The 23,716-nt window shown below is 40.5% G+C and overlaps 1 protein-coding gene across 2 annotated transcripts in view; it reads right to left on the bottom strand.

The window, feature by feature from the left end:
- Nucleotides 1-23,716, bottom strand: part of ERN1 (endoplasmic reticulum to nucleus signaling 1) — a 29,766-nt gene that overhangs the window by 1,966 nt on the left and 4,084 nt on the right. The window contains exons 2-21 of one of the 2 annotated variants that reach the window (XM_030461643.1): nucleotides 20,481-20,592; nucleotides 12,793-12,826; nucleotides 11,729-11,801; nucleotides 10,767-10,839; nucleotides 9,560-9,682; nucleotides 8,355-8,456; nucleotides 7,603-7,864; nucleotides 6,890-6,968; nucleotides 5,983-6,142; nucleotides 5,174-5,292; nucleotides 4,671-4,859; nucleotides 4,186-4,441; nucleotides 3,631-3,721; nucleotides 3,170-3,359; nucleotides 2,479-2,578; nucleotides 1,892-2,091; nucleotides 1,435-1,582; nucleotides 856-983; nucleotides 420-543; nucleotides 92-159 (exon numbers count right to left, since the gene is read on the bottom strand). In XM_030461643.1, coding sequence (XP_030317503.1) covers nucleotides 92-159; nucleotides 420-543; nucleotides 856-983; nucleotides 1,435-1,582; nucleotides 1,892-2,091; nucleotides 2,479-2,578; nucleotides 3,170-3,359; nucleotides 3,631-3,721; nucleotides 4,186-4,441; nucleotides 4,671-4,859; nucleotides 5,174-5,292; nucleotides 5,983-6,142; nucleotides 6,890-6,968; nucleotides 7,603-7,864; nucleotides 8,355-8,456; nucleotides 9,560-9,682; nucleotides 10,767-10,839; nucleotides 11,729-11,801; nucleotides 12,793-12,826; nucleotides 20,481-20,592 — 2,631 coding nt within the window. The remainder of the gene's footprint in view (nucleotides 1-91; nucleotides 160-419; nucleotides 544-855; nucleotides 984-1,434; nucleotides 1,583-1,891; nucleotides 2,092-2,478; nucleotides 2,579-3,169; nucleotides 3,360-3,630; nucleotides 3,722-4,185; nucleotides 4,442-4,670; nucleotides 4,860-5,173; nucleotides 5,293-5,982; nucleotides 6,143-6,889; nucleotides 6,969-7,602; nucleotides 7,865-8,354; nucleotides 8,457-9,559; nucleotides 9,683-10,766; nucleotides 10,840-11,728; nucleotides 11,802-12,792; nucleotides 12,827-20,480; nucleotides 20,593-23,716) is intronic. The other variant, XM_030461642.1, reaches the window with a different exon arrangement.

Genomic DNA, 23,716 nt, shown 5'->3' with positions numbered 1-23,716 from the left:
CCCAGGTAAGACAGACACAGGCTGGCAATGAACAGCAAAAGGAGGCAGAAGCATAGTCTGTGGGTGTTGCTCACAGAAAGAAGTCCTTTACCTTGTTTCTCATTGCCCTCAGAAGATCCCGGACTGAGCCTCCTTTATAGGATCTGAATTTTCGAAGATCTGCAAAAGTAATTGCAAGATTTCCTTTTGTGTTTTGATCCAGCACTACTTGCTGGCCTCAGAAGCAAGGTCTGTGTGTCTAGCATCACATACACTTACAGGCACACTTACAGATAAACATGTACTGTAGTTTGAAGGAATACTTTGCTGACAAACAAATGTGTTAAACCTGACACAGTATTTTGCTTACTTTCCTGTCCCAGCAAACTGGGAACAACAGCACCTAATTCCTTTCACTCTGATAAAACACTTTCCCTTACCTGTCTGAAGAGGAACAGTGATGTGCTCTCTCCAGTCCATTTTCACCACCTCTCTTCCACCTCTTTCTAATTGCTTGACTATTGGACCATCTAAAGATTCTTTCTCTATACGGTCGCTAACGTCCTGGAAGAGACATTCAGGTTAGTTCTAGTTTTATTTCCTAGATTTTCCCAACGCTTTAAAGTTGCTGCTTCTGGCCAGTTGCAGCCTGGCCTGATAATGGAGTAATGATTCTATTTCACTTCATGCCAAAGTACAATTCAGAAGTCTCTGAGATGATGCGTTAGGTATTACAACTTTGCTTCATCACTCATAGTAAGGTTGTGGATTATATCACCTCAAACCTCCTCAAAGCTGGAAAAAACTGAATTCAAGATTCAAAGACTGTATACAACAGCTCTTAGAACTGAAATGATTGAAAAGTTTGACACAAACCTGAAAAAACTGGAGCTGTTTTTCTAAACTCCAAAAGAAAGGATGCTTTAGCACACAGCTGGCAGATGGACGTTTCTGAGGGTCCATGTTTATCATTTGCTCTATTAAATCACGAGCAACTATGTCTTCTGCAAGGAAAAGGGTGGTAATTATTAGGCTGTAAGGAAAACCGAATTTTTTGTACTTTAGAAAATCAAATCATTATGTTCTCTACTTCCTCCAACACGATCCTGAACACCATCCCCAGCAGCTCCAACACTGCCCCAACAGAGAAGCAGCAGTGCTGAGTCAGTGCCAGCATGGAGATGAAAGTTCAGCTCTGTCCTACCCTTTAAATACATGAAATAACTACAGGCAAGCTTGCAGGGTTCCAAATTTTGTATCTTGGAGATGCTTTGGGGGGTACTAAATCTAAGAACTTCAGGAGCTTTACTTCAGGAGTGCTTTAGGCGTACAACTCTCATCACCACGAGGTTGGGAACCCCGATGGGTCACAGTTCTGTCATTTCTGTTGGAATGTGAACACCAGTGGTGTTCTCTAAGCTCAGCAGTGGTTTTTGTTTCCTGGGTGTGTCCTACCGTGTGTCCCTGCACTCAGAGCCTCCAGGCTGTATGCTCCCAGCAGGATGTTGGCTTGGCGCTGCAGAGATTTGCCAAAGGGGTGGCTGCCTTCAGAGACCACGTAATAAAAGACACAGCCAGCTGAAAAGATGTCCACGGTGTATGTCTGCAAACAAATAACCTTTAATAGCAATACCACTTTTTTTTTGCCCAGGAAGACTTTGAGCTGTGATTCGTAGGTCCCTTATTTTGCAGCTAAGGAGCACAAGAAACTTTTCCAGGATCCCATAGTCAGCTGCAAGCCAGTGTGAATGTGGGGCTGGACAAGCTGACTCTCAGGGGTCCCAAAACATTGTGATTCTGTGACTGCCCAGGCACCTGGTACTGTGCATTTTACGTTCTGACTGAAGGATGTGCCATCTCTCAAGGTGTGCAGCCCTCTCTGGAGGAGCCCCAGGGAAGGGTGAAGACTTACAGGGTTCTCTTTGCAGTCTTCACTCAGCATCTCTGGGGCGATCCACCCCTCTGTGCCTGGCACACCCGACCGGCGGCTGAAGCTGTGCCTGCCCACAGCCAGCTTCTTGCAGAGCCCAAAGTCTGAAATCATGGCTTTGACTTTCCCATGGGCATTGGGCATCGAGATGAGGATGTTATGGGGCTTCAGGTCTCTGTGGACTGTTAAAAACACTCATTTATTCAAGCCAGGCAATCCCAACTATATTTGTAAAGTTTTAATGAATTGTAAACCTTTCAGCAGGCTGAGCCAGCATTTGTGAAAACAAATCTCAAACTGTTGTCTGTGGTAGAGGCTTATCTTTTTTTTCTTTTTTTAATCCATCATATTTCATGTGACTTCTCAAAAAAAAAAAAAATGCATCACCCTGAACAAATGGCAGTGACAAGCTGTGCAGCTCCAGTGCAGCAGAACATCACAGGGCCAGACACTCTTGCTGCCTGCACTAGGTGGAGCCTCTTCGACTCTCTGCTAGGACTGAATAAACAAGATCCAGACCAGATTCTTTTTTTTATAAATGTGCCATATGAAACAAGAAGCATCCTTACCAATGCTAAGGGAGTGTAGGTAAGCAAGACCAGATGTTGTCTGTTGCAGGAGAGTGATGGGTTGTAAGCCATGTTGACTGAAGGCCTTCTGCTCAACATACTAGAAATTATAACAGGAAAAACAGTCAGCAATAGCATTGCTTATCATTAGCCCCTCTATAGATAGTAAGTATAGCTCCCCCCCTTTCCCCCACCCCCCCAAAAAAAAAAAAAGAAAAAAAAAAAAAAACACACCAAAAAAAAAAAAAAAAAAAAAAAAAGAAAAAAAATAGACTGGGTAAATTGCAGTCTTCAAGCTGGTGACACATCAAAGACCCTTTCTGTTGTTGGCTGAAGGTGATGATCTCTAAAATGTCATTTGGCTCTAGAATTCTCTATAGCACTGTGCTCCAGAATTAAGAGCAGAGGGTCTTCAAAGTCTGAATGGTAGGAGTGGATGGATGATGAGAGGGGAGTCCTTCATGGGAAGGAAAATCAAAGACCAACAGCTTCTGCCCTTCAGTCAGTGCAGGGTTAGGGATGTCTGAAAACAGCCCTGCCCTAGGAATGTGAAACTATCACAGAGGTGATGGCAGGAGTAACTTCATCTCCTGCAGCAGGCACTTCAGCAGCTTAAGCTAAAGGAACCTGAGAAGGCCTTTCAGGGAAAAGACTTCTCCCAAATCCTGTATGCTGGTCAGTGCCCCATCACCTCCTGCAGCGTGGCAGCGCAGAGCTCGATGGCGATGTACTGGAACTGCCGGTCCCTCTCGGTGCAGAAGTAGCGGATGACGTTGGGATGCTCGTCTGACTCCCGCAGCAGCTGAACCTCCCGGTCTGCAAAGCTGAAGCACTCGGGAAGAATCCTTTTCACTGCAACATCACGGTTGTCAAATGTCCCCCTGCAGGCAGGCAGGAAAGCCACATTGTCCTTCTACACTGTGTACAAAGCCCCTGACAAGGGATGACGTTTTACAGAGGCATCTGAAAGGTCCGTTTGGGCATTAAACATTTCTAAGGGAAGCAGTGAATAAACACTGCATGAAGTATTCCAGACACAGGCAAAATTGTTTCATTTCTGTCAGTATTACATACGTGGGTTAGGTTTTTAAGAAAAGAAATATAAAGACTTTGTTGGTCTATTTAATGCTAAATGTACGTATTGTCCTCTACCTGTAAACAATCGTCCCTTCAGCTCCATGTCCCAGTACATCTTTTGGGTTAAAGGAAATCTTGCCAACCATCACTCTGTTCACATCTTCATCTGAAGGAAAAACAAGGAACAAGGACTTGGTCAGGATGGGCCAAGTCAGCTTTTTACAACTGCACATCCCTCTGGGGCAGTAGGTAAAAGTCTTTCTACTCATGCCAAAACTGATCAAAACACAAATGATGATCAGAACAAATGAACATCTGTGTTTTGGCATTTTTTTCTGAGTAGGCAAATACTGGTGGCCAAATGATCCAACAGAGTCACAATCTGTACATAACACCTGACATAATGTCTGCAAAGATCATGGCTCAAGACTATGTAAGAGACTACTGATTCTCAGCAAACAAACTCTTTCTGGAAAGCTTTATAGCTGTCTTGTTGAATTTAGGAAATGCTGACTGCCAGTTAGGGTAGTGTGTTTAACAGCAGTTCCTCTGAGTATGTGAATTGTGCTGTCATCCTAAGGGCTGGGGAAATACAAAGACTGATGATAAGAGAGACTGGGTCAACTTTACCTCCCTCATCCTGCTCAGTGGAGAGGCAGCTCCCAACATCAGATGTGGAGATGCTGGAATAGGCAGAATGGTTTGATGCTCTGGGGGACATATTCGGTGTGCTGGTAGCTGAGCTCTCTGTCCGTCCATAGGAGGAGTCCAAGAAATCTGCTTCTGGAAGGAGATCACTTGGAGCATGGAAGGGCAGCTTCTGTTGCTGCAAGAGCTGTATCTTCTCTTCCAGCTGATGCTGTCTCTGTTGCTGCTGATGCACACTCTGTGAGAAATCACATGCAAAAACCAGACCTGGTGAGATGAACAAAAAAACCCCTCCAGAGCTGGAACATCTGCCCTGAGAAATCACAGCTGTATCAATGTTGTAGCCTTTGCAACCCCCTGCACAGCTGCAAGGAAGTTAAAAACCCACCCTGTAGTGTGTTACGTTCTAACTACTCTGTCATTTCTTGGGCTACAAAGTGTTACTCTCCTGGCTCAGTTAGCATTACCATGGGGTAAGTGATGATAAAAGCCACCCAGCCCACAAGCAGGAAAGTGCTGAGAATGATGGTGGCCATGTCTTTCAGCATGGAGTCCACAGCAGCCTCTGGCCGAGGGATAGTCCGAGCTGGTTTCTCCTCAAGATCCTTTGGAAGGACAGGAGGCACTTCTGAGGAACCTCCAACCATGTCAATAACCTGAGAGGAACAGAGAAGCTGTCAGGTCAGTGTCTTCATGGGTAACAGAGCAGTTACACATTGTCCTTTCTGCTGAATCATTTTTAACAGCTTCTAATCCTACCAAAGTCAAAGTTTTGCATGTGGGGAAAAAAAAAAAAAAAAAAAAAAAGCAGTGGAAAACCCTAATTCTGAGATAAGGAATGACAGATCATGATAGCAGTGCTAAGTACATGAAAATATGACAGAAGAAATCCATGTAGCTTTTCCTTCCCCAACTTGTACTTCTTCACATCCTTCAATCATCCAGTAAAATGATGATTCTCATCACAAACCTCTTCAATTGTGGCTTTATCAGAGTCAGCTGGAATCACATTTTCAGGTCTCTTAGGTAAATTGCTTGGGAATTTCTCCAGGATCTTTGTAGGGGCAGATAATGGGGTCTCATGGTGCCCTTTAAATAAAACACATTTGTTGAAATAAAAAGTTGCCTTTTTTTAGGAAAAATAGCCTTGATATCTGCATCTTTGCTGAAGAACATAGGTAAAGTTGATTCACAGCCCATCCCTACCACAGAGGCCCTCTGGACATACCACTGATTTATAAACTTCAGACTGAACTTGAACTTGCTTCAATTTTGAATCAAAACTAAATACCCTGAAAAGTCAGTTCCAAAATTTTGGGATTTGGGACACACAGGACAGGCTGACAGTTTATCAATATTATCTTCAGCCTCTGTGCCTTAATCCTCCATTTGTAAAATGGGGAAAATGCAACTATCGGATCCATATGATGAGTTAGAATAACATTATGCACAATCAAAAAAACTCAAAGGAAACAGAATACAATATTTACAGTAAACAATAAATGATCTCTGTTCCTCTGTGAAGGAGGGAGCAGATAAATCCTGAACAAACTGAGCTAAGCACTCCCCATCCTGAGCCTTGAGCAACTCATTATGTAGTCCTGTTCTTAAAGACATGAAGCATTCTTATGCAAGTGAGGACGAATTGGAAACCATTACTAGAATTCAGTAATGATTGCCCGGGTCTGGGCAGTCCTTGTGACTGATTTACAGCTCTGAGGTTTGGATGACAATTGTCCTCCAGGTGGCAATGTGACCCTGCAGGGAGGCAGTGGGTACCTATCAAGAGCCAATCGTTCCAGTAGCTGAGTTTGTTCTTTTTCAGTCTGCCTGAAAACTTGACATCTGTACTGGGGGTGATAACACACTCGCCGTTGTCTTCAATCGTGACTCCTTCAGTTTTTGGACCTTCCAGTAAGGGTATGGCACTACCACGGGGCTGGAAAGAGAGATTATTGTTACTGTTAAGGAAGCACCGTATCCCTGGAATATTTAAATAGGCAACTAAATGAAAAATTGGAGGTCAAAACTGGTGGGCATGTAAAAATAACAGGCAGCCAAGTCACCGTAAGTAAACACTGACATTGTGCCCTCAGCAGCTGCTTCAGCAACCTTGGACCTTGTAACCTTCCAAGTCACACGTTGCCTGGGAGATGAGATTAGTCTCTTTTTTCTTAGAAAAGTTAAACAGGATCTTTATTTCCTACCTGAGTAGTCAGAGCGAGCAAAACAAAACCACGATGCAGTTTCCTGCCTCTGGGCAGTTACTTTGATGAACAAACCGGGAATTTTAACATTAACCACAATGCACCAGCAATACCAGAGGGCAACCTCTGGCTCACTCCTGCTAAGCTGGCCTGGCACAGCTCTTGATGAGCTACAGCTTCTTCTCTGCAGCATTTGAAATGATTGCTCGAGTATGGTCAGACAGTCCAACACTCCTGCTCACTGTTCCATGAAGTATTTTATTTGCTATGCACCTCGATAGCAATCTGCAATTTAAAACCAAATTTCTCTAGGTGCAGCTTTCAGCGTTTTACTCAGATCCTTCTGCCACTTCACTGCTGCAAAGTTGTCTTTTTGAAATATATTTTAATGTATGTTTCCTTTAATTATTTTTTTTTAAACCCAGGACAGTACTAATTCTGAAGACTTTTCAGCAGGGGTTTTGTAGCTCACAACTTACCACAACAGTTACTCCTTCGTGCACCATTGATGGGGACGCATACAAACTTGTGGAGTATTTCCCTACATACAGAGTTGGTCTGGAAAAAAACAGTAGGTGTTAGAAAGAAGCAGACAAAGGGGTGTTTTACCACCTTAGCCAAAACCTTGGCAACACAATCCTGCAGAACTAATGCACAAGCTTCTCAAATCATCAATATTTGTAGCTGGAAAAGCTGAGCTCTGTAAAATTCTTTTAAGTACTGCTATAGTATGAAGCCATTGGTTTTAATTATGAAAGCGTTTTAGTTGATTATTCATGTCACAATTACTCACTGATATAACTTCATTCTATTTCTTAATTACTCAATAATTGGTATTTGCCAAAATCTTGTGCTCTGTTTTTATAATGTGAGAGGCCTCAGATCATTAAAAAAACAATTAAATTCCAGATTATAAAAAGCTATTCAACACAGAACTTCTGATAAAAGTTATGAATATACATTCCTAAGTTTATGATAATTACTTGGAGGGTTTTTTTTTTGTCTCCATCTGTAGACAGTAAAATATCAAATTATTATAGAAAATAATGGCTGGAGAACTAGATCTGTTTTATGTATTCTCTTCACCATCTTGAAACTTACAGAACAATCCTTAGCTGTGTATATAAATAAGGTTTTAATGACAAAGCTCTGTCAAATAGAGAGTGAGGACAACAGGAATATCCATGCTCACGTCAGTTTGCTCTTGGTCTCTGTTTCCTTTGGGAAAGGGTATTTCCACTTGGTGATGTGTCCAACCTCCCCAGACATGAAGGTCAGGTACCGCAGGGTTTCTATCCCCACGTTGGTGTGCAGGACCTTCCGTAACCCTTCTCGTTGCCAGATGTAAAAAGCCACCACAGGAGAAGCATAATTCTGAATCCAGAGGACGTCACCAGACTCACTGTCCACAGTCACCACCAGTCCATCCCCATTAGACACAAAGTGGGACATTTCTGGAACACAGAAATTCACAGGAGGTTCTCTGGGGTGCTGCAGACGTGAGGTGTTTGTAATACAGAGGGGCAGAGCTGGTGTCAGCTGCAGAGTCCATCACACCTCATGTTGCAAAGGAACAGCTGAGCAGCAAATCCATCAGCAGAATTAAATCTATGAAGGTTCAGTTGTGATGCAGTAGCACTTTTTCTGAGCGTGCACCTCAGTTCAGGTTTGCTTCCTCTCCTAAATTTTAGAGTCCTGTTTTCAAGAGCTGTAACTTTTTTACAATTTACCTGAAGCTACACAACATGCTCTGGACATCACGGCATGTAAAGGATAAAACCTGGCAGATGTACATCAACTGCACAGAAATCAGACAGGCAGTTTGATCTGTTAACTACAGAAAAAAGAAATCAGAATATTTTTGCCCATATGCAAAACCCATGGCCAATAGGTGTGTGTGGGAGGGAAAGAACACAGAAAAGAAGTCAGCAATTGAATTCTTACTGTATTTTGTATCTTCATCAGGCAAAGTAGCTGCATAATCAAAATAGGTGGCATTCCATCGCAGCTCCTTCTTCTTGGTGTCATACATTGTGATCGTGTACTCTGTTAAAAAATATACAGTCTGTGAAGCAAAAAAACCTATGAGAGAATAGAATCAATCATCTCAAATGTGAGAGACTCTTCAAAACACCACACACACCACTTACTGCTCTCTGCAGTTTCGTTTTCCTAACACTCCTGATAAAACAAACATTTCAGAGCTGTAGAGAGACATTGTCAACCAGGTGCCTTGAGTTGCCAAAGAGTGGGTGTGAGTCCACCTGTGCCTGATTAGGACAGGCCCCTATTGGGCATGAGCAAGACCAGGGGGCCAATAAAGGTGGGACACACACCCACAGAAGGCACCTCAGCTCACTCTGGTGCGAGTCCTGGAAGAGACCAGCAGCTCGTCGAGCTTCAGGAGCAAGAATGGCTCCTCCCACTACACAGAGCTGTTAAAGGTAACTCCTGATCCTCTCTCAGGAGGCAGAGGGGCCTCCAACAAGCACAGTGACAGTGCCTGCCCACCCTGCCAGCATTCTGCTTCTGCTGCACAGCTGCTTCTCATCCACTTTATTACACCCAGAAATTTCCAGAGTCTGCATTCTAAAATTCAGCCTACTGTGTTCTGTAACTGAACTATCACACTTCAGAAGAGCAAATTAACAAGAAGGTTGAAGAACAAGTCTAGAACACTTACTCGTCCACACCTCTCTGGTATTGGTCTAAGTGTAACAGTTATTTAGAGTATTGCATTTGTCCTTTCAGGGGGTGTGTTCTATCTCCCTCTAAGCAGTTCTTATAAAAGCTGTGTGGTACAGAGCAAACTTGGGGTCACAGCTGCTACTGGAACACAGTTACATGGAATATGAACACCACTTAGTCAACAAGCACCACTGCAGGGGGTTGGATCTATACAGGTGCCTTCCAGTCCAAACTGTTCTATGATTCTGTGTCTATTGTCAAAGCTTTTTAAAAAAAGTGTCTTTCTGCTGCTATAAAGAGTTAATAATTTTTCTGTGTACAATCATGATTTAAGTAAGTATTTCTAAGAAATAAACTTGAACACCTAAACTGATCACAAGGTCATTTGTTATAATCCTAAACTTTAAAAACAATGTCAACATCAAATTTTATTCTAAGCTGTAGAAAATAAATCATTTGACCTGTTCTCCCAAGGTACAGGAGGGACGTTGATGGGCAAAGAGTTTCTGCGAATGAGGAAGTCAAGGTCTGCTGTTTCTCCCCAGTCATGAGGTCAATCACATACCAAATATCCTGCTTTTTACCTGAAATCACAATGAAGCCACATTACCATTCTCTTGGAAAATTGCATTTCTATCAAGCTTTTCACTCTTTTTTTTTCTTTAGTAGTTTCGTGAAGTTAAGGTGGGTAAAGCATTTTTAATAAAAGAATTTCTCATAGTCAGACTCAGTTTCATCATTTAGTACTAATGGCCAATCCCAAATATGGGCAGGAAAAGCTAAATACAGCATTTAGAGTGGTAAGTACTAGAGGCTGAATTATTTTTTCACACTGACAAGATCTCACAGAGTTCTGAGTGCAGAACAGCTGTGACCTGGCAGAAGAGGAGACTGAAGGGCTAATGTTGAAGGACAGTAGGTGGAAAAAAAGGGTTTAGACATTCCTAATGGATTAAGGATTGTGATCCTAACATCCCACTCATGAGCCATGACCATAAACATTTCTTTGACTGTTTGAAAGCTTCAAATTAATATTTTTCACCCTTTTTTTTAGTGCCGTTAAGTGAAGAATCAGCAGTAGGTATTGGCCCTTCAGAAGATTAAAAAAATACTAAAGTTCATCCTGATCTTTTTTATCCCATTTTACTGTTACTATGGTAAGTAAAAAGTCTTTCCTTCTCCCTTTCTCCCAAATCTATCTGCAATTAGAACAAGTCATGACAGCCACCTATCAATTCATTATTTGTAGAATAAATGAACTGACTCTATCTCAGGACATGGAGGATGCCCAACTGTTGTAATGTTGTAATTAGATGAGAATAATTAATTCTCATCAAATTATAATTGTCAGTGGCATTTATAGGTACAAACAGATTTTAAGTAGAAGTCACTTTTTGTTGATAGCATCTCATAAACCAAAAAAACCCCATGCAGGCTACTGATTGCTCATAAAAGCTGCTTTCTCCTTCAGGACAAGCAGTTGGTTTTCAGTCTTCAAACAGTAGCTGAATTCTGTATTAATCAGATTTTCTGGCATCAGAAGGGTTTATGAAAAATCCTAATAAATACCCAAAATAAAACATATTTCCATGCATCCCTTCTGGGAGTCTCTACATTTTCTAGTTGCTGAGCATATTACAGTCTGAAGGAGATGAAATTTGAGCTCACCCATGTACAGGATCCCATCTGAACTGCGACAGGGAGATGCCTGCACCAGCTCTGGGATGGTAAATGGAAGTTTCTAGAGGGAAAAAAAAAAAAAAATGTCTTTTACATTGGTGGGGCAGTCTTCACATTTGTGCTTCTACACAGAAATTAAATAAATTCAAAAAGAGAGGAGTTAAACAATAAATTAATACATAAATACTAAAAAATAAGAAGGAATAAATTAAAATAGATCACTGCTTTCTGGATTCACCCATGAAAAGAATTAAAAATCATTCTGCAAGTTACAGGGGTGGGTGGGAGTGGTAAATACTAAAATATTTAACAATAGTAAAGTTCTTAAGGGAAATCATAGCACCTGCCACAAAAAAGAAGCTTGTGGGAAGCCAAATATTTTACCTGGGTTTCACCACAAAATTTAAAAATAAAAATCAAATGTTAGCATCTGTGGGAGACATGGACTGGTGACTGCTTTGACAAGGTTCAGCATTTTTGTCTGCTTACTGAATCTTACATCTTCTCAAGGTGACAGCACAGACACATTAATCCTGCCTTTGCCAGAGGGATTGAGAAAATTGAGTATTTGGGTGAAAGTGACTAATCTGTATTATTCCAAGTGCACCTGTCCCACCAAATTGTACAGATCATTCACTATTTGGGTAATAACACATACATTTGATTTTTCACCATCGTTATTTTAGCAAGCTACAGAAAAATAGTACAAGGGGACAGGACATGGATGTTGTTGCATGTGTTGTCCACAGGCAGCAGATGATGGTTTTTGACTAATCCCAGCAAGCTTTTCCAGGAAAGTGGTGCACTGCCACTGCACACTACAAATGTCTGCAAAACTTTATAGTATGGTCAAGAAAGCAGAAAGTTTCCTTGGGGACTCACCCTTTGTACCAGTCTGATGATGACACTTTGATAAAAATTATTAGAGGAGAATTTAAAAAGGTACTTACAGTCAGGCCTTCACTGTTCTTGCCACCCAGAGTATACAAACTGCCATCGTTTGGGTCTGGAAGAAATGCTGGCCTAGGATGTAAGCAGCAACTCTTACTGACAAAAACTGCACCATGCTTCTCAGACAGGAAGGCAAACCTGGTCAGCACTGGCTTTACAGAGAACTTCATCTGAGATTAGTTGGTTTTTTACTTTGCATTATCCATTTTTTAAAAACTTTATTAACATGACAAGTGAAAATGTAAATACAAGATGTTTCAGAACTGGCACAACATAAGGTTACTTGTGCATTTGAAAATGAAAAGATCTAAATGTGGCTGGCAATCACTTGGGTTAAAGCTCTTAAACAAGAGCCATAATCTTTTGAAGTGCCACAGAATTAAAACCAAACAAATAAACAACAGGGAGCATAAAGAAGACAAGCAGCCATAATAAGAGGTGCCAGAAATAAGTAAACTTGAGAGGTAAAGGCATTGCTCTTCCCCCCAAACTACATAAAAAAACCACACAAAAAGCCCAACCTCAAAAAACAAACCCAAAAAAACCCCAAGAAAGAAAGGATGTTACCACTGACTTCAGAGGCATCAAGTTAAAGCCCCAAATTTTCTGCTAATGTGATTGCTGTGCTGGGGGAATGGCTCTGAAGTAACAGCTTGAGGGATTAATTTGAAGATCCTGGTGGTGGTGGTTGGAGCTGCCTATGCTTCACTATTTTTAGTCTTTTATTTGAAGATAATGAGTAGTACAAAACCCAGAGATCACTCCTGAGCTGTTTGTTATTTTCAAAGCTCCTCGAATAAGATTCTGGCACAGTCAGCACGCTTGATCTCTTAACCTGAGCAACAGCTTGAGAGAACAGTCTGCAGACAGGACATTTTTTCTGTGTGCTACAAATAATTCTATGTAACTAATGACATCATTTCTGTATCTGCTCTCCAAACCACCTGGAACTGACTTGCACAGCTCCTCCAGAACATAGATCCTTTCTGTTCTGACTAAGCTGAATTTCAAGATGTCAGTGAAACTGAACAAGCAGTAAGTGAGATAAAGGAACCAGACTTACTCTTCCACATGGATGGGCACCTGTAGTACAGGATCTGTGGGAGCAGAAAAAGATAAAAGTAAAAATGCTGGCAATTCCCTGAACTCAGCAGGCACAGGATGAAGCCAGGCCTGCAGCAACTTGTTACATTTTCAAAGGCTGATGCAGGGAGTTCCAAAGGGGCCATCTGAGCAGCTTCAGTGATCCCCTTTGGTCAGGAAACAAGGTTTGTAAAATGGGAAAGTACAAAGTACCTGAGAAATTTTAAACCTTCTGTGGTTCTTTGCTGAGATTGCTGCCCAGCAAACCCTGGGAGGCAACTCAGAGCAGACAGCAGTACCCTCCTGTACCTTGAGTTTTCTCCTGATTTCTCAGTGGTGTCTGGTGCCCCCAGGCACCCTCATGAAAGCCCACAGTGGATGTGTGTGACCCCCCCCTGCCAAGAGCCACTGGACCAGAACTTGCAGCAACTGCTGTCTCTGGGCAGGCTTCAAAACAAATTTGTCTTAAAATAAAAACAGTAATTTCATTTTCATGTAAGATGATGTGACTTCAAAATTACCATCTGAGGCCTCCATAAATCCTGAATCACAGGATTTTCAATCCTGATGACAAACCCACAGAAGTTCCCAGATTTGTGAGACATACTCTACAATTTCCAAGACAACTGTCAATTTCCAAGTCACCAGAAGATGCACATATAACACCAGAGACAGAAAGCAAGCAGGAGGTGAGAAATAGCAGGTTTTATTTTCATCAGTTTCTTTTTACAATAGCAAACACTCTCAGAGCAGCTTTCTTGGGAACATAACTACATACATTATTATTATTTTTTTCTCTTTAAGCCTAAAAAAATGTTCCAGATACATCCTCTAAGCTGTCACAAGGTACTCTCCTGGTTCCTCACCACCACACTCACTGCTAGCAGGCAGGAATATATGTGAGAGAAGAGCTCCACATGCTCTCTATTTAAATTACCCAAGTACACATCAAAAGGCCCTAAGAATAATTAACATCCAAGCAAAGGAGCTCAGTGATTCATCAGTATCTATCTGACCACACTCTGAGTCAGACCTTTAGCCTTTAACTACATCAAGCAACTCATTCCTATCCCATGTGTGAAGAAATCATTTTCAGGACACACTGGGAGGGAATTCCCCACTCCAGACCTCAGTGGATTACATCCAAATTACTTCCCAGTGTTTGCTTCAAGTGTGCCACAAACTTTATGATATTTAATGCAGCACGTGGTGAATTGAACAAAAAGAAGAGAAAGACACTGGAGACCACAGGCTGGAGTTTTATAATGACAAATGCTTCAGGGGATGGGAAAAGAAACAGTATCATAAGTCAGGAGGAAATGGCACCTGCCTCAGCTGATCTCATGCAAATGCTACAAGGAACACGACAGGCAAAAGTCAAATAAACTTTGCAGGTGCCCTGATGAACTGATTATGGTCTCTCCTGGTAAAAAATAAACTGCTGACTGTGGTAAAGACCATTGCTAGACACCAGCAACCTTCCCCAGTGCTTGATGAACTTTGTCATAACATCTCCTCAAATTATCATTAGTGATAACAAAGCTACACAATTTGGTTTTGAAGTGACTGACTGCACATCCATTGTTTAATATAGTAATGCAATTTTTCTTTAAAATCCCCTTCTCAACAGTCTAGGCAAAGCATAAGAAAATAATTTTACAGTAAAGAGCTCCACTCTGCTCAAACTATCTCAAAGGTCCAAGAAAGTGTTGCAGGATTTTATCAGCTACAGAGCATGCACCTCAACAGTGGAAGAACACACATACAGAATGCAGAAGATTGAGCTTTTACTGCCAAGCTTGTACTGCTGAAAGCTGCTGGATGTCACTGACTACAATTCCTTCAGCAAGTGTATTCAGTACTTTAACAAATGATGCCAGAAATCCCATTAATGTCTTAAACTCCTTTTGCTTGTTTTCTCAGTTACTGAAATTTTGTTTACTAACACAGATAAAAAAGAGATAAATGGAACAGATTAAGATGTTATGACAACGCAGCAGGACTTTTTTTAGTACTTACTGGCACATGAAGCAAAGCACAGATTAATTCTGATGGCTCCCTGCAACATTTAAGTGTTGTGTATGAGCTGTTAGGAACATTTAGTTTCAGTATCTGAGTCATTTCCATGGATATTCACAACAAGTAAACACAAACTGATGGAGAAGTTTATTTTCTGAATTGCAAGGAATTCTCCTTTCACTACTAGCACCATCCACATGGAGAGATGGGCTGTGGAGAGTCGTTTCTATTTTTAGTTATTGGAGTGATGTAAATTTTCTCATTCTCTTAGCACTCATGATCTGAAACTAAGGTGGTGGCTTTGTGAAGCTACCTTGAAGGCAGACAGTGAACTCTGCATATTCACTTTCATGTGGTTTAGGACAAATTCCAACTGCATTTCAAAATTTGTTTTGAAATAAGAACTCTGAGATAAAAAGAGAATCTCGAGCTCAATTTCATGTTGTCAGTTGTTAAAATAGTTTTCATATGCTTGGCTACAGACTAGTAACAGAATGAGTTGTGTTACAATTACCTTTGGCCCCACAGTGAGTGAAACAGAAAAAGTTCTTGCAAAAGTCAGGGAACTGAGGTCTTGTCTTCCCTTCAGCACTCAGCACTCAAGTCTTAACATGCTGAACTGGAATCACAGAACTCAGCTTTCAAGACTTCCCTGAGCTCAGTTCCCTGCAAGTGGGTAACCCATCTGTTCAGTGCCAGCAACAGTGACACCACTGAACAAAGCAGTGAGTATTCTGTATTGGAACAAAAGGTTTAGAGAGAAAATGTGATAAAACTGATAAAAATACATTTACCTTTCTCTTAAGCTTCCATTCCCTGTAGCAGAGGGAAAGACAGTTCCCTGCCATCTCCTGCAGAAAGCTTTTGGTTACAATATCTTGCCCCAAAGCTTTCTACTTTCTAGACTAAGAAAACAAAGATGTAAAACCACCTATGGAGCCCCTGGGTGGGGCTGGTTAAGAACCAGGACATCACCCTCTGGAGAGCTCCAGTGCTGGAGGGAAGATCAAGTTCTCTGTAGATATTTCCATGGGTTTCCACCTGTTTTTCCTGCAGCCTCCACTAAGGCAGAGTACATAATGATTCCTGCACTTAAAATCCTACAATTCATACACACTAGCTATAGCTTTTTTGTCTGGTAATACAGACCTCTGGGTAAACCAGCACATGCACACACTATCAGTAAAATTATCACCACTGGTACTCTTCATGAAATTAATTCAGCAAAGCATATCAATGCCCACAAGCCCAGGAAGCTCCAGGGCACTGGCAGAATTAAAAACATTACTGACACCTCTCCTTGTCAGGATGGGACTTCAAAAAAGTTACCCTGTAAGAACTGAGAGGCTTTCCTTGTTACAAGTTAGTAAGATATTTGTAAAATAACAGTGTCAAGGAAAAAAAAAAAAAAAAGAAAGTAAAAGGATGTTGATCCAAGATTTATTCTAGAACTCTAAGTTTATTCACAAGTGCAGCAGTTATTAGAAACCTGTTAACATAATGAATGTCCAGTAATTTAGTAATTACTTGGCTCAGTTATGCTTCCCTAAAATTAACATTTTGACCTGGCAGCAGGCAGATGTCCAAATACTGTGTTGGTTGCATCATGACCAGAAAATATTTCTGCCTGTGAGTGGGCAGAAGTATAAAACAGGTTTCAGATGAATCTAAAATAATTCTAGCCCATATTTTGCATACATACATGGAAAAAAGCCATATATACAATTTTTGAAACTATAACCATAATGCTAAACATAATGCATTTGAATTTTCTCCATCTTTCATAAACACATGATAAGATAAAATTTACCCTTTGTCCCTCAAAAATCCCAGGTCTTGTTTAATGCATGGGATGGAGTTGCACATTTTCAGCACAGTAATGTGCCCTTGCACAGAACATACAAAAACAGTGACTGAAAAGAAGAAGTGGGAGATTCTGAAACAGCAAATGAGTCAGTCACTGCCCCGCTGGAATGAGCTGGAAAAAACAGTTTCCTGACCTGAGGCCCTGCCATAAGATTTGGGCTAACGGGCCAGTTCTAAATCCTGTCATCCTTGCCTGCTGTTGCAATTAGTCAGTAAATTAGGCAGTAAATGAGGCCAGAGATACTAACAAAATATCCTCTGGAAATTGCTGAAGAGAGAACTGTTCTGCAACTGCTTTGCTTTGACAGTCTTTATTAATTTACAGCTATGCACAAAGATCTTGTTTCTTGCCTGGGAATAACCACTGTAACTAGAGGAGGACCTACAGGTCTCAGAGTGCTCTTTAGAATCTATTTCATACCATTAACAGGTACAGTTTTTATATCTTTGTCTTATCATGACAAGTCCACTGGGTTCCATAGGTTCTGACTAAGGTGTCAGAAATCAAAACCATTTAAGTCGATTGAAGGTCATAATTTTCTGGATTTCTACAGAGAACTGAAGATTGTACCAAAATTTCTGCTGGCTCTAAGTCTAGACCCAAACCTGTATCTATTATATGCACTTCTGCCAAATTACTTCAACTTAGTTTTTAGGGGAAAAGCTCCAAAGGAGCTGGTGAATGAAAAGAAAGAGATAATTTCGAACAGTAGAGAAGGACAGAAGATACTGTCAGAAAAACAGAGAAATACTCTGTCCCAGAGTTCTGTTTGTAACTCTACATTCTTAACATTTCAGAGTTCAACACTCTGCTCATCAGCCTAAGCTGTTAACAGCAATGTAGAGGATGATTTTTACAAAGATGTGAGGGAAAAGGGCAGTCTTAAAACCACATTCTTAAAGCTCACAATGAAATCAGAATTGTGAATACGAAGTCTGACACTAAGGGACACTCTCCAGATTCCATCTTGCCAACAGGTTTCTTGTCACCATTTCTATCACTGTCTGCTTCCTCACCTGCATGTAAAAGCAAGCACACAGTGCTGAGCCCCTGTACTCATCAAAAAAATCTGTAGGAAATGACAGGAGTTGTTTTATTTCCAGCAATTTTGGGGAAGAAGATTTCACCCCAGGTAATCTCACTGAGGATGCTCACTAAGTATCTTGCTAGTAGCAAGTGCAGAAATCATGGGAGTCTATCACACTGTCACTTAGCAATGCAGGCACCTTTGCCAGAACCTTATTTTAGTCTCTGATTTTAAATGTGTGCTTTTCAATACAATGTTTTTGTGAGGCCACAGCAGGAGAAAAGGTGCCTCTCAGAAATCTGGGAGGAGGAGTGTGGGTTGTTTCTATAGGCTTTCCAACCATATTCCAGCTTCCCAAAACCCAGGGAATGAGCAGCATCAGTTACCTGGTCACTGAAAAACCCTGACAGCTCTCAGAGAGTAGAAGAGTTCATCGAAGCCACCAGGAAATGAAGGTATCAAGCACCCTCAATAAACAGGTCCACAATCTCCCTACATGTAACTGCAGCTTCATTTCTGAACCACTACCACTAAATGACCCATTTTTTTTGTCTGCTTTAAGGGGAGTACAAGTATTCAGACTGCCCTTCTTGCCAGCACTACATGGAGGCAGGAAACCCAAACATATTATTGTGGTGATAACCACTGGCTCATTTGTTTCTGCACACCCAAGATAAACTTCAGTGCTAAATTAAAACAAACCACACATGGCAAGATTTCCATGTTTGTTTAAGCACTGCTTGATAATGAACACTGCCTTGCTTTTTTTCCCTCAATGAAAATAAAATGTATATGAATTGCCCTTTGTTAAATACCTTGCTGCTTAAGTGCAGTAATAAAATGTTCTCTTCCTGAGGAGTGGCTCTGCAGCACTTCAGGTGACCTCCACAACTTCTCCAAGCACAAGAACTACAACACAAGGTTCATTGTCTGAGCACCAGGGGCAAATGGCAGCTGCAAGAACACTGCTTGCAAAGCACAGAGCTTCCCACTGGGGAATTCCCTGGTACAGTGGAAGAGAGAGGGCACCCAACAACTGTGTTTATACACTAATATTAATACCCAATTCTGCACTATTCAATCTCTCCAGGGATTCAGCACAGCAGGATGGCACCGACTCTCCAGGGTTATTGGTTTCCAACACTGCTGTATCTTTGTTGGGCTTCCCATCCACAGGGAGACCACCAACAAGTACAGTTTTGCAAAAATAAATACAAACCCTACAATTACAGATTAATTCACCAATTTATATGGACAGACCCTTGTTCCATGTACACTTAACTAAGTTAATTCATGAAGCATCTTGTAACAGTGGAAACTACCATTTTTTTTTTCATTGACCCTTGTGTGTTCTATTACACAGAATGGGAGTAAGTGCTTTGCAAAAAGCAAGTGAACAGAGCTGGTGCTCATGAGATGCAGAATAATACAGCTGGCAACAGTGAGAAGGTCTCTAAAACTGGATTATCCAGTCTGGCAGTTCCAGTGTACCAACAATGGTTTTGCAACTTTTTTAACTTTTTTTTTTTTTTTTTTAAGGGAATTTCCTTGAGCAATACACTGTGATTAAGATTCTTTTCATTACCAAAGTACCCTAATTTCTTCCCCAAAAATCTCTTGCTACTTACTAAATCTGGCTGCAAACAGTTATGATATCCTACTAGTACAGGACTACCTAGTGTATGTTCATGCCAGCTGAATGACAAACAAAAACCAGCAAGCTTCTCTTAACACCACAGTAGCCAAGAGCAACAATAAAGGAGGCTTACAACTTTTTTTTTTTTTCCTCCAAGCCTCTTCAGGTAAAGGAGAGGTTTAAATTTAAAGAGGAGTTTTAGGAGAAAATGTAATCAAACCTAAAAACAAAGATCCTTCAAGGAAATACTTGGTCACCCCCTTTTACTGCAAGAGGAGCTACAAAAGCATTCTTTGCTCATTTATGAAGTTACCTTTTTGTCTGGTAGATTTGCATTTAAATATAAATAGTTTTACAAATAAGAATAACTGGTGTGTACTGCAGGCATCAGATAAACACAATCCCTTTTGTGGAATAATTTCAGCTCACCTACTAAAATGACATCAGCCTTAAAAATAGAGGACAGAATGATGCAATCACTGACTCCTTTCTATTTGACCTGTTTTCTCATTTCTTTCCCAAAATGAAGAGAAAGTCCTCCTATCACTTCTACCATATGTAATCAGAGTCCCACTAAAACAAAATCTATTAAATACTGAATTTCTGTTCAGTAATTAAAATTACAAAATCACTTCCAGTCACTGAGCAATGTTAAATTTCTTTCCATAAATATGAGGAGTTTTTATTTAAAATCTGTGCTGTTTCTTATCATTTACTATAGAAAAAAAGACCTGAGGTTTGTGCAATATCCACTGCTCTAATTAATGTAAAGTATTCCAGACAGAATCATGCAAACCCTTTGCTCAGTTCCACCAGCTGACATCCTCATTTGACATCTTTGCTGTGATCCTACATTGAGCTCATTCCCATATAACATGACACCTACCAGTTATACCACTAGAGTTTACACATTCTGGTGAAAAAAACCCAAAACATAAACCTGGAAATTATCTGCAAGTGAAAATGTGAACATAATTCCAGAAACAGCTTAATTCTGGAGGAAGAGCAAAAATAAGAAAGACAAGAAAGTATTTACCAGGCCCTACAGCAGTCTGGATTAACAATTGATTTGTCTGTTACTACTGTTCCTGTGTAGAGGGCATCAGGACACCTGCTCACCTTCTTTTAAAGTCCACTTGATAGCTCCTGTCCTCTTGCTGACAGCATGCAAACTTCCATCAAGAGTGGAAACAAACAACAGTGTTTCTGGTACAGTGACCGAGGTGGTGTTCTGGAAAAAGAGAAATCCAAATGCTGAATGTAATTGTTTCCTACAAAGTCTGCTTGTAACTGCATACAATGCATTGCCTGGAACACCATCCTTCTTCCCAGTCACACAGACTGAATAACTATTTTGTCCCTTTGAATTCAGTGATTTTTAAAATTTTTAAAATAATTTTTTTGCTGTCACTGCTGTGGAGCTGCTTAGTGTGCTAAGAGACAAACTGGGAGATGCCTTAAATGAACGATCTATCTACAACTCACCTTCCATTTTCATTTTTCTTAATCAAAGTCTGCTTGCACTAGAGTTAGGTGAAACCAGAGAGGGAGCTCACCTAGGGAAGGACTGATACAAAGATTTTGTGATGAGATAGCACAGGTAAGGAGCTTCAGAGCAGCTCAGAAAACCTCAGTGTGAATGTCAAAGCCACATTTCTACCAAGTAAACAGAACACACTTTTACCAGGGTTTAGTGCCCTAGAGATGTGAAGATACTGGCTGGGGAGAACATGGATAAATAAAACTGAAAGGTGATCAATATTCTGTGGGGCTGGAGTGATGGGCAGGACCTGCAGGATGGCACAGAGCAAGGCAGAATGTTTAGGAGAGATGCAGCTTAAAAAGGCTACAGGAGATGCACACTGTTAAACCTCTTCATTGTGTTTTTATACCTCATGTCTCCCAATCCTGTATTTCTGCTGCAGAGAGCAAACACCACAGTTAAATGTAATTCTTAACCTACCACAGTTCATGAAATGAAAGTGTAGGCATTTAACATAATAATGTCTCCAATGGTTTGAGTTACAGAAAAAAAGCCATTTTAGTCATGTTAGAACTATTGCAAAATAAAATAGAAAATTGCCAATTTAAAATCTATGGATATAGGAGTAACTTTCTTTGGAAACTGATGCACTTTTAGTGTAACTCAGCTGCAGTGTTAGACTTTAAGGTGAAGTATAAAGCTAAAAGAATAATATAATAAAGTAATAACTAGCCAACTTTCAGGTCATATCTACAAATATGATAAATGCTTCTTCCAATCAAAATGAAAACGCCTGGAATAGGCAGTGCAGAAAAAATGAAAGTACAAATCATCAATACACAAACCATAGGTCAGAAATAACTGCTGGAGGTCCAGAAAAAAGATCTGATGTTAAATTATGCAGAGACATCTGCACTTTTGGAGGGCTCTGAGCTTATAAAACAGAACAAAAAAACATGAAGCAAAGCATGAATGAATGAATGGATGGATATTCCAGCTTTGAATTTCAACAAATTGCACAAACTGTGCCTGTCAGGCTAACTGTTTAGTTGTTTAGGTAACCATCATTCTCAACTGCCAGATGTTGCCCAACACCAGGTTGCCATTTCAAGTCATGCTGCATGTCTGTGCAAGTTCCAAGAAGAAATCCCAACTGTAGAATTTTAACAATGTCTTATAAACTAATTTTTTACCTGGGCTTTTGACAAGCATTTCAGCCTTCTCATAGCAAACAAATGTTTATTTTCACTGCACTTGTACTCACAAAAAAATTCTATTGCAGACAATTTAATTCTTCCATCAGATTCACAGATAAGGCAGAAAATATTTGTAGGTATTGTTTCAATAAAACAATGCATTTGGTGTAAATCCTGTACATTGTACATCAGGGGGAACACAAGAGATATCTGTTCCTTCATAAAGATCTGTATACCCTAAACCTGACAAAAGCCATTTAATTTAAAAGAATGGATGACTCTGTTTGCTCTTCTGTCAAAAAAGACACATCAAAAACATCCATTATCCAAAGTGATCGTTTAGGTTAACAAGTTCAGTGAAACTGCATCCAGTAAATTGAGCAAGAACTGTTAAAGGCAGGAAGTGAAAATTACTGAAGTTCCCCTAAGTTGCAGGTGGGAATCTGACACCCAGAATGTAATGGCTGGTGTTGAAGTTTAGTTGCAAATAAAATACAGCATAGAGCAAATCCACCTCGTCTTCCATGTATACAGGCTTAAGATTGTTTTCTAGGCTACTTTTTACTCTCTGCACAAGTTTTTTCTTATCTTTTAGCTCTTTATCTTACAGAATCAGCATATTCTCTTCCTGTCTTCTTATTGTGAACAAACTGTGCACCATCTTCACAAAAAAATTGCCTGTAAAATAGCCACCATGATTATGGTTTGGTATCAAATCTCAGTATGTGGAACTCTTGTATATCTGTAGATTTAACATTTTCATATTTAACATTTGAGAACCTACTTGTGACATCAAGGCTATAGAAATTAGGGATTTAAATGTGAGCTCTGAAACTCACATTAGAATATCAATAACCAATATTGTCTTCCAGATTACTGACATTTCAGGAGGCTGCAGGTACTTGGGATTAAATAAATCTTCCCCTCAGTCCAGATCTACCAGTTCTTTAGATAAAATGTTTTAGGAATCTAAGTAACAAAATTACTCAGGAGAAAAGTCAGAGAAAGCTGGAGAACAAGCTCTGATGCCTTGGTATAAGCATATGGTACAGGTGTCAAAGAAGATACTGTCTTCATTTGCTGCAACCTTTCAAATCCTCCTAAGGGTTACCAGAGCAGTGCCCTATTTTGTTTTCTTGCATCATAAGAAAACAGATCCCCAGAGGTGTAATTTCTTCTACTAATTAATCTGCTTAAAACCAGTACTTTTGAAATGCAGGTCACTGAGTATGCACAAATCTGACTAAAGTCAGTGGAAACAGCAGACAGGAAAAAAAAAAACAGGCCACTCAGTTCCTGGAGGTCATAGTTCTGTAACCTCAAAACATGTTCTGCTGTGCAGGTGATACCACAAAAGGTTCTTTGAGTATGAATAAAGAACAGGAAAACACTTCACAGTGACCTGGACATGAAACAGCATCTTGCTGGCCCTGAGAAGTGTTACTGATTTCCCAGAAATAACTGAGTGCTCACTAGTGAACACACCACAGTGCCATGTGTTCCCAGGTAGTAATTTTCTCTTTTCTGAGCCTTAAGTAGGAGTACATACGCACCCAACTTAATCTGTAAGGTCTGATGGATGGCAAAGGGTGGATGGCTTGCTAATTAAAAGTTACAACCTCATCATTTCTTTGGTAATGCCTGGTTTACCTGCATCTTCCTTAAAAACCAACTTC

The sequence above is a fragment of the Calypte anna genome, chromosome 18 (genome assembly GCF_003957555.1).
Source record: "Calypte anna isolate BGI_N300 chromosome 18, bCalAnn1_v1.p, whole genome shotgun sequence".
NCBI lineage: Eukaryota > Metazoa > Chordata > Aves > Apodiformes > Trochilidae > Calypte > Calypte anna.
This window is presented reverse-complemented; position numbering and strand designations above follow the sequence as displayed.